At 39.2% G+C, this 13,763-nt stretch overlaps 2 protein-coding genes and 1 long non-coding RNA gene across 5 annotated transcripts in view; 1 reads left to right on the top strand and 2 right to left on the bottom strand.

Moving 5' to 3' along the window:
• The window catches only part of LOC126779476 (uncharacterized), a 79,285-nt gene extending 78,449 nt beyond the window's left edge, over nt 1-836 (top strand). The window contains exon 14 of one of the 2 annotated variants that reach the window (XR_007670360.1): nt 798-836. The gene's annotated coding sequence lies outside the window, so the exon portion shown is untranslated. Of the gene's footprint in view, nt 1-176; nt 216-797 lie in introns of those variants that run through there. The other variant, XR_007670359.1, reaches the window with a different exon arrangement.
• Nucleotides 1-13,763, bottom strand: part of LOC126779725 (uncharacterized) — a 46,773-nt gene that overhangs the window by 1,964 nt on the left and 31,046 nt on the right. The window lies entirely within an intron of this gene.
• The window catches only part of LOC126779484 (modular serine protease-like), a 34,723-nt gene continuing 22,516 nt past the window's right edge, over nt 1,557-13,763 (bottom strand). For both annotated transcript variants that reach the window (XM_050503495.1, XM_050503493.1), the window contains exons 3-14: nt 11,978-12,037; nt 11,274-11,402; nt 10,058-10,192; nt 9,434-9,614; nt 8,905-9,044; nt 8,443-8,648; nt 7,801-8,013; nt 6,036-6,167; nt 5,128-5,255; nt 4,434-4,610; nt 4,019-4,181; nt 1,557-3,765 (exon numbers count right to left, since the gene is read on the bottom strand). In XM_050503495.1, the coding sequence (XP_050359452.1) occupies nt 3,554-3,765; nt 4,019-4,181; nt 4,434-4,610; nt 5,128-5,255; nt 6,036-6,167; nt 7,801-8,013; nt 8,443-8,648; nt 8,905-9,044; nt 9,434-9,614; nt 10,058-10,192; nt 11,274-11,402; nt 11,978-12,037 (1,876 nt within the window). In that variant the 3' untranslated portion in view covers nt 1,557-3,553. The remainder of the gene's footprint in view (nt 3,766-4,018; nt 4,182-4,433; nt 4,611-5,127; nt 5,256-6,035; nt 6,168-7,800; nt 8,014-8,442; nt 8,649-8,904; nt 9,045-9,433; nt 9,615-10,057; nt 10,193-11,273; nt 11,403-11,977; nt 12,038-13,763) is intronic.

Genomic DNA, 13,763 nt, shown 5'->3' with positions numbered 1-13,763 from the left:
AATTGGTAATAACAGTAAATTAATAACTGGACCAGAATTAATATAAACAAAACAATACTACATTCCGAAAGAAATGTTGACAGTTAACATTGACAATTACGAAAATTTCTAAAACCAAAATGACAAAAATCAGAATAGGCCTTCTTAATCGCTTAGATTTATATATAATTTTCTAGTAACAGCCTGTTAATGTCCCACTGCTGGGCTAAGGCCTCCTCTCCCTTTTGAGGGAATTACTACAGAAAATATAAGTAAATTATAAACGGCTTAACCTTAAACCAAATCGGTTCCCTATTAAAAATAAAACAAAATATTATACACAATATATAATACAGGGTTGGTATAAAAGGCCACTTTTTCCCATTAAAGGCAAAATGGACTGTATTGTGAATTAAAAAAATATATCATAAGGTTGGCAACTCAACATAGAGAAGTATTACTATTATAGGATCTTACATCAATTAAAATTTAAAAACATTTGCGCGTTTATTGAACGGTCCGTAGGATTCTCAACCGCTGGTTTTGGTTGTCCATTATGTCTATCGCACATTCCTTTTTGTTCATTTGTTTTAACCCAATCATTTAGTCTAGTGGGGTCTATTTGGTATCTGACAAAGATTCTTACCAGATCAATGAGACAAAAATAAAGATGTAAGCAAAAAAATAATATCGAGTAAGTTGTAATTATTCTATAAGATCATTCAAATTTTTTTATTTTAAATTTGCCTTCCAGGACAGACATTTGTGTGCATGAACATGAATGTTTGTCCTGAGTCTGGGTGTAATTATCTATACAGTAACAGCCTGTTAATGTCCCACTGCTGGGCTAAGGCCTCCTCTCCCTTTTGAGGAGAAGATTTTGGAGCTTATTCCACCACGCTGCTCCAATGCGGGTTGGTAGAATACACATGTGGCAGAATTTCAATGAAAATAGACACATGCAGGTTTCCTCACGATGTTTTCCTTCACCGTTAAGCACGAGATGAATTATAAACACAAATTAAGCACATGAAAATTCAGTGGTGCTTGCCCGGGTTTGAACCCGCGATCATCGGTTAAGATTCACGCGTTCTTACCACTAGGCCATCTCGGCTTCAAATTATCTATATAAGTATGTATTTACAAAAGAAAAGTAGTAAATGTAATATATCAGTTGTCTGGTTTCTATAGTACGAGCTCTGCTTAGTTTGGGATCAGATGGCCGTGTGTGAAAAATGTCTCATAATATTATTATTTATTATTATAAATTCATTTTCTTTCTTAAAAACAAGTAATTAGTATTTTTAACGAGTCAAATTCCGGCGCCTTAAGCGGCGGCGAGTCACACATAAACCTCCCCCCCAACTCATGTAGGGGAAACGAGTAAATTTTTTCCAGCGGAAAAATAGGGGAACTGAGGAAAAACTTATCAATAAATTTCTATACAAGTATTTTTGGCAACTATCCTAGCCGGTGCGTGACCCGGTTTCGGGCACTGGCATAACACCTGACCTAACGCAACGAAAACGCACCCAGAAACTAGTAAACAAAATAAAACACAGAATAGGTTTAAGAGAATTATAATAAAGTTTGTCCTTTTTTAATTCCACTCTCTTGTTTTTTTTTTTTAATTTCATTATAAAATTGTAAAAAAATAACAATAATAATATGTTTCACATAAAATTAATTTCGTAAATAGATCTACCATAGAGAAAGAAATTTTCATTGACGATTTTAAGATAATTGAGTATATCATTATAATACAAATGACTAGTAAATTTCAACTCTATGATCGACCATATAAGACAAAACTCACAATCATTTCATATCTGCAAGAAAAATGCCATTGCATTAATTACATTTATTAATTGACTTACACTATACCTTAAAATTAATTTAACAGCCTCGTTTGTATTGGCACATTTTTTGTACTTCTTTGGTTTAACATTAAATAAATAAATAATTAACACTACAATTGTTCATAACGAAAAACTTATTGATTTATTAATAAACGCGAACTAACATATAACAAAATATACAAATATGTCATTAATGCTATTCCAATTGTATGTATTTATTAATTAAATTTTGTTCAATATTTAAAGTGTGAAAGGTTACATGGAGTGCAAGGGTGCGACATTTGCATCATAATTTTAAAAAAAAATCACTGCCACATTTTGGAATTAATTTTTGTTTTGCAGAATATAAATTGGAATAGAATAACTTTGGCCAATTTGTTTCTTTTTATCACATTTACTAACAAACAACAATTTCACAAATTTCGATTCATAGGATGTTTCAATTTAATATAAATAAATAAATTAAAAAATAAAACTAAATGCATATAAATGCCTTACAAGATTAAAATACTTTTTTTAAATAATATAATTTGATTAACGATGTTTTTTAAATTAGTGTTATTATTCTTATATTACAATTTCTTATTTAAAATAATAAATATCTATATTGAGTTCTGCAATTTCATTTGCACATACTTGTGAACAGGCTAGTCGGTGGTGTAGCACGGGCGTAAGAAAACGTTAACTGTTTAATAAAATGTAATATTCATTTTCACGTTTCAGTTTAGTGTTAGTCAATAAGAGTACTGTTTTTACAGAGCCCCACTTTATTTGATTAACCAATTGCAAGAAAAAGGGCGGCAAATTCGGAACGCGCACCGAGCGCTATGACCCATGCTACGCTACTGAAGCTAGTATTCTAAATATCGCAGTCACGTACAAATATAAAAGCTTGTTTTTATAGTATTATTAACAGACTAATAAAAAAGGTACTCAACGCAATCGTTTTTTTATGCTTTGGTTTTCCAGAATTACATCATTTATAAAACGATTTAGAATTTTTATCTTTTATTTGAAAGGATACACTTCTATATGAACCCGTTCCAAAATGGTGTCAAACATTTAAGATCAAGAGCATAAGTGAATAAATTAATAATAAATTACTAGCCTCTAAAAATAGGCGTCTGCTTTAAATGAATATAAAAGAAACTAGTACGTATTGAAATTACATAGTGATTTATTGCTAACATGGCAAGTTTAAAGTTTTATACAATCGAACATGTTTCAAAATATATAACTTTTATATATTATTATCGCGATCATGCTCAGGGGGTACCAGGGCCTCACTGAGCAGGGGATGTTACTTTGACAAGTATGTGCGCAAACACAAGTGTACGTCTCTATTCCTAATCCTACGGGACGGCATATCGATCGACCGATTGGAGAGTCACGCAGGACCAACGGACGGGCTTACTGAGGCACGGGGGTGTTAACTGGCGACATATGCAGAGTTGCTTAGTTAATTCTTTGATCAGGAGACCTATTGACGTCATTTTGGTCTCAAAAATTAACACCTTGTTCAGGATATGCTTTGTGCGGCCATCAGTAAAGAGGTATACATACACTTCAACCGTTACGTGAAAGGCGGTTTTTTTTTGCAATAGCTCAAGCCTCTCTCTTATTCTTTACCTTTATTGTACGGAACCCTATTAATTTAATTAATTTATTATAATTAAGTACTAAAATTATCTTATGAGCATTATTTGCACTACGCACTAGGGGCGCGGGTCGTTGGCGAGGTGCCGCTGCAGGAAGCGCTCGTGTTCCAGCACGTGCGTGAACATGGAGAGCGTGTTGGAGCAGCCGCTGCCGTCGGGGTTCGGCGGGGCCGTGGACAGCACGCCGCGCAGGTAGCAGCGCATCTCACCGTGCTCGCGCGCGCAGAACACCAGCCCGCTGCCGCTGTCGCCCTTGCACAGCGTCGTGCCTGCGGAGGGGAGGGGGGTGTTTTAAGGGAAAGTGAACCAGTTTAATTTCAAGCACAATAACACATAACATAGTAGTTGCCAAGGTTGGTGGCGCATTGGCGGTGTATAAGTGACCAACCCTATTATATTTTCTAAAATCTATTGACGGTGGTAACCACTTACCAGGTCGGCCATTATCCGATTTAATTTCAATAAAAAAGGAGGCCGGAGGCCGAAGTGACTGGTACTCATAACGAAACGCATTCGACTTACCGTTGCCGAAGCTGGCGCAGATCTTGTCAACTTTGATTGATTTGATGTACAATTGCAGGATACGTTTTTTGCATTCCTGCCACTCCACGTACTTTATGTCCACAACCTTCAGCTTCGTGGACTCGGTCCCACGTCGGCTCTGAGTGAGTCCCCAACCCGCAGCCTACGGTAAATTTTTTTACTAAAGGCGGATCCAAAGGTCCAATTATATTATAAAATTTGGTCGTATCGCTGATTACTATTGTATTTGTATGTCTGACCCTTATCATTAATTAGGAATATTTTTTTACAGTTATGGTTTTTATCAATCATTAGGATATAACATAAGATTATGCAGAGAAAGTGAATTTTAGTATTTGTTTATTTCGCCGAGTGTATTAATGTTATTTAAAGCAATATTTGTCATTTCACTTACTCTGCCCATACTTCCTTTTTTCAACTGGAATTCATCGAATTCTGACGAGAAATCGAGACAAACTGGACGAATGTAGATACTGAATACGAATCTGTCTTTCACTTTGACCACAGCCAGATCATACTGGTAATCCAGATTAGCTCCGCAGTATCGTTCAGGTACGTGAATCGCTGAAACCTGAAAAAAAAACCAATTAGACACTTCACTTTTCTCACTTCAATGACCCGAGAGATGACTCAAGGTTTAACGCGTGAATATCAATCGACCCAAATCCCGTAATTTCAAAGACAGACAAGCAGTTTTCATGTGGTTAATTCGTCTCGTGCTCGGTGGTCACGGAAACCAGTTTGTTTCGAGACTGTTATTAGCAATAATAGCATTTTTATTTGTTTCCCTAGCTAGTAGTAGTTACACTAGCTAACTCACCCTGCAAACCGGAACACAACAATATCAAGTACAGCTGTTTTGTGGTAGAATATCATCTGATGAGTGGGTGGTACCTATTCAGATAAGCTCCAACCCTTCTCCTCAAAAGGGAGAGGAGGCCTTAGCCCAGCAGTGAGACATTCACAGGCTGTTACTGTGAACTGGCACAAAGCCACCACCACCATTGATGATCATTTACCATTATTGATCATTTTTTTTAAATTAATTATTAATAATGTTCTGCATCAAAGTATATAAAAATACTTACTTGGGATGTCTGCTGGTAAAGTTTGTCCCGTGGGTCGTTCAGTTCCCTGTACAGCTTGCCAGCAGCCACCATGAAATTCTCGACCGGGTTGACTCCACAGTCATCGTCCAACCCAACGCAGTGCGCAGCTGTGCGGGGACAGGTATTATTTTATACACTGTGCAGTAGTGCGGATGCAATTGTACAAATTCTACAATCAATATTAAATAACAGGGAGGAAGCGGGTTTTTATACGCGTCGGTGGTCAGAGCGTGTAAAGCGAAACGGACTTGCAATATAATAATATAGTATAGTAACAGCCTGTGAATATCCCACACATATGTGGCAGAATTTCAGTTAAATTAGACACATGCAGGTTTCCTCACGATGTTTTTCCTTCACCGTATAGCACGAGATGAATTATAATCGCAAATTAAGCACATAAAAATTCAGTGGTGCTTGCTCGGGTTTGAACCTACGATCATCGGTTAAGATTCACGCGTTCTAACCACTGGGCCATCTCGGCTGTATGGACTTGCAATGTGGGAGTATTTTGGATATTTACCCTACGACTCGACGAAGTTAAATAAATACAAAATAATAAAAAGTTTTTACTGGTGGTTGAGCTTTGTGCAAGCTCGCCTGGGTACCACCCACTCATCAGATATTCTACCGCAAAATAGCTGTACTTGGTATTGTTGTGTTCCAGTTTGAAGGACGAGTGAATCAGTGTAACTACAGACACAAGGGACATAACATCTTAGTTCCCAAGGTTGGTTGCGCATTAACGATGTAAGCGGTGGGTAACATTTTATAATAAAACTAAACTATCATAACTACCAAAGAGTAGTAATGTCGGTTAATTTTTTTACATGGCAACACTAAGTCAATTTCGGAATAAGCGGCTAGCGGATCGTTCTGGCACTGACCGGTGACGGCGGTCCACTCGTTGAGGAGCGAGCCGCCGCAGATCTGCTCGTAGTCGTCGCCGGTGCCGTCGGCGCGGCGGTACACGACGACGTGCCACGGGAAGTCCCCGCGCGGCGTGGGCGTGCCGCACTCTGCAATGAGCACACATACAAGGCATGCCTTTTAAGTTCTGTCGTTTCCATATTTCCCGGCAATTTTGAATTTGGAACTGTTCTATATTCGAATGTGTTTAAATTTTGAATCTCAAAACATTCGAAATCAGTATTAGGATTAATGATATTGTTTAGTCACAGCGTCGATTGGAATCTGTCAGGTTACGTACGAAAATGAATCTTTCTAAGGAAAATGTTAGTGCAATAATTTTCTACAACTTTAGAAGAGGCCTGACACGGCTTCAGTGTTTTGAAGAGTTAACATTTGTGTTCAGTGATGAAGCCCCATGTCTGCAGACTGTCGAACGCTGGTATTTAGAATTCCAACGTGGAAATACTAGTGTTAGTGACAAATCTCGCGAAGGACGGATAAAAATCCGCATTCACTGAAGATAACATCATTGCTGTGAGACAACTAATTCTCGAAGATCGTCATGTGTCGTATCGAGAAATAGAGGCTCTATTAGGCATCTCAGGGACAACCATTCAGAAGATCTTGCATGAAGCGCTTGGTGTGAGAAAGCTAGTTTGCCGTTGGATACCATACCGCATCTGCTTTCCAACGATCACAAGGCGGCCCGCGTCAGATAGTGTAAGAAAACTCTGCAAAGGTTCAACCGAGGAGAGTCAAATCACGTCTACGACATCACCAGTGGTGGCGAATCTTGGATCTAGGCCTACGATCCTGATTCCAAAAGTTTTTTTCTTCAAACGACAAAAGTCTTAACCGCATTAATTTAACTTTCGAAGTTCCGATTACAACTTCGCCGACATTGAAAACGCCAATTTTTAGCGAATCCATGGGAAATATTATAGATTATTCAATATCTCGACCAATGACATCGGTGCCAAAGTTCTTCCTTTGGGTTCACTCCTGTTGTGGCTGGAATACGCTAACACGCCTATTACTTATCGAAACTATTATATTATTTTTAAATATTTGTCTTTGTTGCATCTTCGTATTGATTACTTTGTTTGGTTTTCAAAAAAAAAAATTAAAGTCCAGAATGTCCTTGGTAGTCGCCATTTAGTGATAATGCTAACGTAATGTGTGCTATGTCTGCCTATCTGTTACGCTATCGAGGTCAAACATTAAATCGATTTTGATAAAATTTGTTAAGAAGCGAGCCTGAATCCCCATAATATATATACTTCTTCACCCTTCAAGAAGTAAAGTTCATTAATTCAACATAAATGATCATCAAAATAAATGATTGTATACAAGTTCTGACAGGATTTTTTTTTTATATATATGCGCCGGGATGGCAAATGACTCTACTCCACCTGATGGTAAGGGGTAGTAGAGTCGAAACGCGACGACGGCCAGAACAGTCGGGTAGAATGTTCTGTACTAGCCGTCCCCGCCTTGCCGGCCCGCAAGATGCCTCTTCACGCTTCGTTTGAAGGAAAAAAATCGTGACAAAAGCTTAACTCAACGCGGGCGAAGTCGAGGTTTCCGTTAGTTATGTATTAATACAGAGGCGACTCTTTCTTTAACTTAATTATTCGCACTTACTGGCCATCCTTAACACAGGCTATTATTATAATCCAGCTAGGATAGCCAGAACTACGAACGCACGAGCTAGCCTCTGTACCGAGGCAACAGACTTACTGGCTAGACAGGTGGGCTTGTAGCTCCAGCCCGCGTCGGTACAGTACATCTTTGGCAGCGGTTTGGGACTGTAGTAGTTGGGGCGGCGACACTCGGGCATCACAACGGTCCCGAGCACCTCCAACTCTTCGCATTCACGCGTGCCGTTCGTACCCTTGTCGAGCAGCACGCATCGGTACTCCAAGCTATCCGACGGCTTCAATGAACAGGCACCTGCGAACACAAATAAATCTTAATTTTTCGTTGTCGAGACATGTTACTAAAATGTATACAAATTTAATTAAATTTGAAGTTTTTTTATTAAGGTTACATTATAACTGTATTGTTAATTGAATTACAATTGTGTTCATGTCATGTCATTTATTTTAACAATCGAAAAACAAGTAGATATTAAAAACCTTAGATTTACATATATATATATATATAATATAATACCTAATACCTAGGCGGACTGGCAAGTGGACCACCTGATGATAAGGGGTCACCACCCATTGAAATTGTGCCGTCAACCTTGTAAACTAAGATTTTACGTTAGTGGCTTACAACCAAACTAACATTAATTACTGGCAGAAGAGTACAAACCCTACCATCAAGTAAACTAAACAAATAAATATATATGTTAGCTGGGAGGTGGTTACTTACGGACACAGGATGGTAATTTCGTTGGTATCCACCGTCCTAAGTTACAGATGACCACTGACTCTCCGACGACCTTGTATCCGGGTAAGCAGGTGGTATTGAAATAGGCGGAGATCGCGACGTCACCAGCTCTGTATTCAGCGGTGTCACCATTCTTCAGGAACAGGCCGTTCTCCGGGTGCGGTGGTAACACGCACATGTTTGGAACGCTGGAATATTAAAAGAAATACATCATTGTCTGTCTACTCTCAAGACTTTTTATTTTTATTAAGTTGTTTTTTTTTTTATTATGTTTAAAAATTTTAGTATCATAGTTTTAGGAATAACTGTACTGTTTGTTTCCCAAATAAAAGTAAAATCCAGCTCAAATTTTATTTAAAGTTATTGAAAAAAACCACGAGGCAACCGTTGCTGAATTTCCATGTACTTTAACTATTATATTATATACAACTTAGATAGTCTTACCCCACTGTTGTCGTACTCGGCGCGGTCGTTGTGGTGGTCGTTGTGGTGGTCGTTGTGGTGGTCGTTGTGGTGGCTCTCCGTGGTACTGTCCTGTTGCATAGTTTATCCGACTCGTCAGATCCATCAGCGCATTCGTCTATCTGAAAATTTAAAATTCGTTTTTAATGATAGCTTTCAAACGGAGGAGATATGGTCATTGAATTGTTTTAACTGTAATGGGGAATTCTCATGTAATGGGGGAAAGCAGCCCGGAGTCTGAAAGTTGGAAGTGTACATTCCTGCACCTCGGAAAGCACGTTAAGTCGTTGGTGCTGCGCCTGAACTCTTTCCGGACGTGTCGGATTGCCGTCCCATCGGATTATGAGAGAGAGTGCCCCAGTGTTCGCGCACACACTCGTGCACTATAATATCTCCTGCGCAGTTGGCTAATCTCTCTTGAGATTGGCCGCCGTGGCCGAAATCGACCGGGAGGACTAGGGTAAGGTGTTACGAGGTCGAGACGGGCAGCTAGTGGTAATGTATAACTCACGTCATTACAGGCGGCGCCCTCGTCGACGCAGGCCCCATAAGCGCACTGGAACCCATTGGAGGCGCAGACGTTACCGGCGCACGCCACCAACGTCTCGTCGGAGCCGTCGCTGCAGTCGCGGATGCCGTCACACCGCCGGTCGCTCTCGATGAGACTGCTGTCATTGCACTTAAACTGTCCCCTACAACAATTATACTACAACACTATTGATTAAACTACTGTAACATTGTGCTTATTAATCTTTGTATATGCAATTATACACCTATGTACTACTAACGTATCAATTGTCACCGAGTTAACTGACATAGTCCTTGCTCACACGTAGCCTTGAATCGAACTGTCGATTTTGTCAAAGTTATTACGATGAGATCATAGACAATTTTTACTACTTTTTACAGTTTTGACACATTCCTAAGAACAACAAACTTTAATTTTCCAAAGTTACGATAGCAACTCCGCCGATATTCAAAACGCAATTTCGTCACGAATCCGTAACGGATACCACAGATTATTTAGAACTCGACCAATGACGTCATCGACTCAAGCTCGGAGCTGTTTATACATATAAACTCCAGCCAGTACCGATCTATTCGTGTGTAAACATGAAATACAAGAACAACTCACCCTTTTTCAAAGGTATAATTGTTGCATTTCGGTTGCAACTCGTCGGAATTGTCGGCGCAGTCTGTGACACCATTACACGGCGCCGAACCGCCGACGCATGCGCCGTATGTACAGCGAAATAGGTGGTCGGGGCACCTGAAATATAAACGTAAATATATAAACACGTGTGACATACACAAAATACAAAATGGGAACAACGGGACCGATAATGCTTAATTACCTAACGAGGAGTACACTACTACGACCATCTCATCGGAATTAACACGATATATACTGTAATTACTGTGTTCAATTTCTCTTTTATATAGAATGTAATAAACTTAGATCAGTGACGTGCCACCATAGAGCAAGGACCAAAATAAGCGAAGAATAAACTATTTAAAAAAACGTAGTCGACCAATTATCTATGAAATTAGTCTCAGCTCTTCACCGAATGTATCAATTCCTTGTGGTGTAATTAATATCTATATTTTAAAAAAACGCGCTCGATCGCGCGTCACAGACGACGAATCTTACATTTTTGGCGCGAAGTTCGAGTGCTTCGGAGATACAGTTACCGCGTTTTAAGCGATTGTTAGTTTCAGTTTGTTTCCGTTATCAGTAATTATTATTCATATGAAGTAATTAATGTTATTGTTGATTGTTATTCGTGTATTATTATTAAAAAAAATAATTTTCACTTCCTGTGACCTGTAATATTAAAAATGAAATGACATCTGTCAAAACTAACTTTTTTTATTGTATTTTTTTTTCGTAAGCCGTGACAAACAAGAACTGATATAATAGTGTGAATTTGATTCAACGCTGTTGCGTTACAAGACAATACATTTTAGTGCAATGACGAATAATAATCTCGATACATACATCCGTTAATAAATGAATGACTGACATCAACGCGCAGCCCAAACTACTAGTAGCCGAGGACCATGAAAATTTCCATACGGATTCCTTTGGCACAGCAGGTTAGTACTAAGGATTGTTGAAAAAATCCTTAAGGTAATGAAAAAGGGAATTAAAGAACGCTCGGTACAGGGTACGGTTTTCACATCAATTCTCGTTCCATGTTCACGCGATCTCCTAAACTTTGTCACAGCTACTCCTTCCCCGACGTAGACGCTCACTAAGAACGGATTTTACGCGAATCCAATCCAAAATACAGTATTGGTATCTACCCGAAACCGGAACGATTAGCTACGGTGTAATACGCAAAGCTTACGGTGTCTCCCTGCAGAGGTGGTGCGTTTCGTCCGAACCGTCGAGACAGTCGACGGTACCGTCGCACTTCTTGTCCGCTGCGATGCAAGTGCCATCTGAACACACGAACTTGAACTCGTCCGGAAAGTACCTGCGACAATCGAATCGGTCGCACGTGACTTATGCATCAGAAATTAGTGTCAGCTTGTGACTGTCCCACTGTTCGGCTAAGACCTCCTCTCCTTTTTTGAGGAGAAGGTTTGGAGCTTATTCCACCACGCTGCTGGTTCAAAAACAAAATATTTGTTATTTTGAATCGTAAAGCGCTACCACCGGTTCGATTTGTGGATTCAATCAAGAAGAACGAGCAAATAGTTAATCACCTTTTTTATTTTACAATAATACATTTTATTATCATCCGACACATTTATATTATTTTTTATGTTATAGATATGTGCACGGGCAAATTTACCACTTGGCTGTTAGTCGACCGTCGCCCGCAACCACTGGCGCTGTAAGAGATATCAACCATTCCTCCTTACATCGCCAATGCGCCACCAACCTAGGGACTTCAGATGTCATGTCCCTCGCCCATGTAGCGACACCGGTTCCAAGGGTTAGTACCCTTCGAACCGGAACACAACAATACCAAGTATTGCTGTTTGGCGGTAGAATATGACCTCCGACGGGCTTGCACAAATAGCAGTAATAGTTTATCTGACTCACCCGCACGCGACCTGACGTGGCACACGTCGGATCAATGCTGGCTCGTTGTATGACGTTTCTCTGAAAAAAACAAAATCAATTATTTCAAAAATAACAATAACAAACTACTATAAATAAGTATGTGTATTCTTGATACGGTCACTGTACAAACATTGGTTAATAGCTCATTAGGAAACGATTTATTACAAGGTGCTTGAAGCTTCCATGGGTACTAATATAATCAAAACACTTAATTCAACATAGAAGCATTACATTTGCTTATTGACTGTCAAAGTAGAAACTACCACCGGTCCGGAAAAGAAACACGTAGCCTTGAGAAGTAGATAGTATTGTATAGTTAATAAATGAAGACAAAAACTGTCCTGATGTTCTTGTGGCTAGATATTAAGCAAAACTCCTGGGGTCAAAATATTTTCTGTCGAACAACTGTCAACTGTCAGTAGTACTCTGTCAGTAGCACGTAAAACTGTTGCTCCTGCGCATAAACACGACCGCTCGTGTCGGATTGCCCATTGTCCCATCGGATTACGAGAGTGAGAGAACAAAGAGTGCACGCACCTGTGCTTGTGGACACACACTTGTGAACAATATATGCTCAAAGTTAAAAAGTCGAGATGGCCCAGCGGTTAGAACGCGTGTCCAGCCGTTCTAACCACTGAGCCCTAACGTCTCAAACTCGATAGTTCATTACTGTATGAGTCACGGAACGTCATACAAGGCGTCATAACGATCTATAAATAAAAATACATAATCTGTTCCGCCGAGCGTATATAAGGTAAGGCGTTCGTTCGTTTAGTTTTAGTTGGTCGTTGTTCGTGAGTGAAGTAAGTTCTTTCAAGTGTGTGTACATACAGGATGTGTGAACCAGAATGTTGGAGGAGCCAAGAATTATTGGTGGCGCATTGATGTAAGGGATGATCAATAATCCTAACAGTTTTTACAAGTCTATGAGCAGCGGTGAGCACCATGTCCCTTATATACTTATGACAATAACTTGAATTAAAAATGCATCAAAAATGAAAATTAAATGTAAATAAAACAAAAACAAAACTAATATTAAATATAAACAAACTAAATATTTCTTGAAAAACAAAAGTCACTTTATAATTTCTGTTGCATAGCCATATACAATAATTTAAAAAAAAAACGTTAAATATTATTGTCATCACCAATATAAAGATTATTCTAGAAACTTTAACGTACAAGATCATACTTGTCACTTCCATTTTTTTAATAGAATATATAGGCGGACGAGCTTATGGGCCACCAGGTGGTACGTGGTCACCAACGCCCATAGACATTGCCATTGTACGAAATGATACCAATCGCTTACGTCGCCAATGCGCCACCAACCTTGGGAACTAAGATGCTTTGTTATTTCCTGCGATTGCGATTGATTTCGACGCGAGAGGCGCTGGTTCGGAGCGATTTCTTTAGAAATATAAAATATCTTTAATCGTTCACTGTTTGCGAGATTTTCATCGCGAATATTTCACTAATTACTCATAATTGTTTTAAAGATTGTGCCATAAATTGTCTAATTACGACGGACATACGACAAATCACTGTTTTAGACGCGTTTTGTCCTTTGAAAGCTCGTGTTGTTTGTTCAATAAGACATTATCAATATCGTATTTATTATGGTAACTAGCAGTTGTTCATAGTAAAATAGAATAGCAACAAATGCTTTTTCGACGGGAGAGATAGGTCCTTACTGGTGGCGCTAACTGGTGACTGGTGACCAGCACGATATTCCCGGTTGGACCGCGAATGGCATAAATGTGAC

The sequence above is a fragment of the Nymphalis io genome, chromosome 29, assembly GCF_905147045.1.
Source record: "Nymphalis io chromosome 29, ilAglIoxx1.1, whole genome shotgun sequence".
In the NCBI taxonomy this organism is placed as follows: Eukaryota; Metazoa; Arthropoda; class Insecta; order Lepidoptera; family Nymphalidae; genus Nymphalis; species Nymphalis io.
Note: the sequence above shows the minus strand (reverse complement) of the source record. Positions and strands in the feature narration are given on the sequence as shown.